Here is a 4319-nt window from a genome sequence, read left to right on the forward strand (position 1 = left end):
GGGCTTCCCGCTGCTGCTGCTGCTGCGGCGCCGCAGGCGGCTGCGGCTGCCTGCTGCTGCTGCTGCTGCTGCTGCTGCTGCTGCTGCTGCCTGCTGCTGCGGGGCGGCGCAAGTCGCTTCGCCGGACGAGGCACTGCGAAGCCGTCGGGGTCCTCCCGTCGGCTCTTGCTGCTGCTGCTGCTGCTGCTGCTGCTGCTGCTGCTGCTGCTCACCAAACCACACACGCAAACTCAAAAAACCAAATCCTGCTGCTGCTGCTGCTGCTGCTGTGTGAGCAGCAGCTGCTGCTGTAGCAGCTGCTGCTGCTGCTTTTGGGGTATACAGAGACGCCGACAGCCCCAACACATTTCTAGCCTCACGCAATTGCAGCAGCAGCAGCAGCAGCACTCACAACAGGACCACCAACTGCAAGAGCTGCAGCAGCTGCAGCAGCAGCAGCAGCAGCAGCAGCAGCAGCAGCGAAATAAGGGGGAGTCTGGTGGCTTACTCTCTGTTTGCAGGAAGAGTCCCCTGCCGCTTTTGCTGCGCTGCGTCCGTTGCTTTTGTTGCTGCTGCTTGCTGCTGCTGCTGCTGCTGTTGTTGCTGCTGCTGCTGGCCACCGCCATTTGGCTCTGGATCGGCGGCAGTCGGGGCTTTTGCTGCTGCTGCTGCTTCAGCTCGTGCTGCTGTTGCTTCTCTTGCTGCTTCTGCTGCTGCTGCTGCTGCTTGGGTCGTTGCTGCAGTTGCACTGGAGGCTGCTGCCTGTGCGTGTGTGGGTTCTGGGTTTGCTGCTGACTTGCTGTCTGTCTGCTGCTGCTGCTCTTTCTGCTGCTGCTGCTGCTGCTGAAGCCGTTCTTCCTGCTGCTCCCTTTGCTGCTGCACATGCGCGTCCGCGTGGCGTTGCTGCTGCTGCTGCTGCTGCTGCTGCTGCTCTGCACCTGGCCGTTTGGCTCCTCTGTCGCTTGCTGCTGCTCTCCTGCTCACCACTGCGCCACAGCAGCAGCACAGCAGCAGCACCTCCTCCGCAGCAGCACAGCAGCAGCACAGCAGCAGCAGCAGCACCTCCTCCGCAGCAGCGCAGCAGCAGCGCAGCAGCAGCAGCAGCAGCGCACCTGAGGGCAGGAAGCCGCAGTAGGGCTTGGCAGCAGCGAGCCACAGGGAAGCGGCCGCGGGGCGCAGCGCTGCTGCTGCTGCTGCTGCTGCTGCTTCCTGGAAGAAGAAGTAGCCGTGGACCTGCACAACTTGGTTTGCTTCTTTCCAAATTTGCTGCAGATCATCAACAGCAACACTCAGTTTGCTGCCAAGAGAAAAAATCCGCTGCAGACTCTTCAAACCCCCCACGCTGTCGCCGCGGGTGAAGACGCGGCCCCCGAAGAAACGCAGCCGCGGGTCCAGCAGCCGCAGCGCCTGCAGCAGCAGCAGCAGCAGCAGCAGCAGCAGCTGCAGCAGCAGCAGCAGCAGCAGCGGCAGGGGCAGGGGAGGGGAGGGGACGCTCACTGTCTTTGCGTGCGTCGAAGTGCCCATCGTGTACAGAAACAACTCAAAGTGACGCGACATCTCCCTGCGCACACAAACCCTAAACCCTAAACCCTAAACCCTAAACCCTAAACCCTAAACCCTATTTTACTTCTTTTATTTCTTTTATTTCTTTTATTTCTTTTATTTCTTTTATTCTTTTATTTCTTTTATTCTTTTAATTCTTTTATTTCTTTAATTCTTTTATTTCTTTTAATTCGCCAAAAGGCCCACCGCAAGAAAGAAATGCTGCCGGGCCTCAACTTGATGACGCTGCGGTGGTCTGCGCCCAAAGAAAGTCAAATGAATTCAATTAATTCAAAAGTTCGATTAAATGCATGCAACTTAATTCCGACTAATTAATTAATTAATTAATTAATTAATTAATTAATTAATTAATTAATTAATTAATTAAGCGGACAAGGAGGGCCCCAAGTGTCTCCTTCGTCAGCAGCAACTCGGCAGCAAATAACAGAAGACTCCAAAAGAGACACAATGCGAGCAGCAGCAGCATCTGTGCGGTAGTGCGGGTACTCCCTGCTGCTGCTGCTGCTGCTGCTGCTGGAGGGGGGGAAGCAAACCTCCTCCCAGGTCTGCTGCTGCGGAGCGCTGAAGCGCGACGAGCTGCTGCCGTTGCTGCTGCTGCTGCTGCTGCTGCTGCTGCTGCTGCTGCTGGGCTGTTCCCCTTGTGGGTCTCCGTCTGGCCCTCTCTCTGCCTCTGCATTTGTAGCCTCTCCAGGCGCTGCTGCGTCAGCTGTTGCTGCAGCAGGAGCGGCAGCTCCAGGCGTCCCCGCTGCTGCTTCCGGCTGCTGCTGCTGCTGCTGCTGCTGCTGCTGCTGCCTTTCCGGCTTGGGGGCGAAGTCATCTAACAGAATTGTGGGGAGGCAGTCCACTGGGGGCGGCACCGAAGTCGCATGCAGCAAAGTGTTGTCTAAGTCTAACACCTGCAGCAGCAGCAGCAGCAGCAACAACAAACAGCAGCAGCAGCAGCAAGAACAGTAGCAGCCCAAGCCACACAGTGCTAGGCAAGTGAAGATGATGCTGCTGTTGCTGCGATGTAAAGCAGCAGCAGCGCAGCCGAGAAGTTTAATCTGCTGCTGATCGTCTTAGCAGCAGCAACAGCAGCAGCAACAACAGCAGCAGCAGCAGCAGCAGCAGCAGCTATTACGAGGCACAATTTTCTCCGGTTGAGGAGGGAAATAACGCGTTCTCTCTCCAGCTTTTTGGCCATCTGCCCAGTAGACACAAGAAGCAGCAAACCCTAAACCCTGGACGCTAAACCCTAAACCCTCGTTTGTGGGTTTTGAACTCAGTTAAGCGAAAACAGAACAAAGGCGGAATGGAAATGCAAAAGGAAATGAAAAAGAAATGGAAATGGAACAGAAGCAAAGATGAAGAAGAAACCGAAATGGAATGGAGGAGGAAAATATTTTGCAAGCCAGGAATGCGTCTTGAAAAGAACAAAAACGGAAAGGAAATCAAAATCAGTTAAAAACGAAATTCGGAAAAAAAGTGGGATTGGAAATCACTTCTGGAAACAAATCTGAAGTCGAAACAATACTAGGAATGAGAACAAGATGAAATGAAATCAATTTTGGAAATAAAGAACACAAGCGAAGGCAGAATGAAGTGCGAAAGATGCAGACAGAGGAAGGAAATGGAAATGGAAATAAAGCAAACTTCAAATATTTAGAAACGAATTGGAAATGAAACTCGAAAACGAATTTGAAAATGCAAGTGGAAATGAAATGAAACAGTGAAAAGAAGCATCTGAAACGAAACAAAGTAGGACCTGAAATGATGTGAAATGAAACCCGAAATGAAATACAATTAAATGGAACCTAAAATAAGACGAAACAAGGCCTGAAATAGAAAGAAAGAAGGCCTGAAGTAGAGCAAAGGCAGGCCTTAAATAAACGAAACAAGGTTAACCAAAACACAGCAGAAGTTGAAATGAAACAAAACCTGAAATTGAACAGAACGAAACGCCAAATAAAACGAAAGGTCAATCCGAATGAAAAGGAAATGGAACAAAACAAAAAGAAACGAAATAAAACAAAACATAGACAAAAGAAAGCAGCGCCAAAGTGAAAAAAAAACAAGCGAAACGAAGCAAATTTCTGAAAGAAAAAAGTCGAAAACTGAAAGAAAAACAGAACGAGAAGTCCAAAGCGAGAAGAAAGAGAATTACGAAGAAAAGTCGAACAAACAGCAAATACCAAAAGTGTGATAAAAAGAAAAAGGAAAACGAAGAGGAATAAAGGAAGTAAGAAAGAAGAAAAGTGGGCAGAAAAAGAAGTAGGAAGACCAAAAGAAAAAAGAAGAAAGAAGAACAAAAGTGAGTACAATTTAAAGCGTCAAATGAGTACAGGAGAAGAAAGAAAGAAGAAAGCAAAAAAGAACGCAGCAAAAGAAAGCAAAACTGAACAGAAGCCAAAAGGTGCAAAACAAAAAAGTGAAATGAAAGAAGAAAGCGAAACTGAATGTGAACAGAAGTGCGGAATAAAAGAAGTGAACATAGAAGAAGGCAACACTGACTACGAATAGAAGTGCAAAATAAAATAAGTGAACGAAGAAAGCGAAACTGAGTATGAACAAAGTGCAGAATATAAGAGGTGAACAAGAACGAAAGCGAAACTGAATATGAACAGAGTGCAGAATAAAAGAAGTGAGCGCAGAAGAAAGCGAAAGCGATTCAAAACGGAAAAGTGCAGAATAAAAGAAGTGAGCGCAGAAGAAAACGAAAGCGATTCAAAACGGAAAAGTGCAGAATAAAAGAAGTGAACGCAGAAGAAAGCGAAAGCGATTCAAAACGGAAAAGTGCA

General features: G+C 49.2%; 1 protein-coding gene across 1 annotated transcript; it reads right to left on the reverse strand.

The window, feature by feature from the left end:
* Positions 1-483: 483 nt before the first annotated feature.
* ENH_00072620 (hypothetical protein) lies at positions 484-2725 on the reverse strand (the record flags this gene model as incomplete). The annotated part of the gene is made up of 5 exons (XM_013579784.1): positions 484-1386; positions 1477-1540; positions 1729-1777; positions 1916-2438; positions 2663-2725. 5 exons carry the CDS (start codon positions 2723-2725, stop codon positions 484-486), a joined length of 1602 nt encoding a protein of 533 aa, XP_013435238.1.
* Between the last annotated feature and the right edge of the window lie 1594 nt (positions 2726-4319).

This window comes from Eimeria necatrix, genomic scaffold, assembly GCF_000499385.1.
Source record: "Eimeria necatrix Houghton genomic scaffold, Enh_scaff1925, whole genome shotgun sequence".
NCBI classification, from domain to species: Eukaryota; Apicomplexa; class Conoidasida; order Eucoccidiorida; family Eimeriidae; genus Eimeria; species Eimeria necatrix.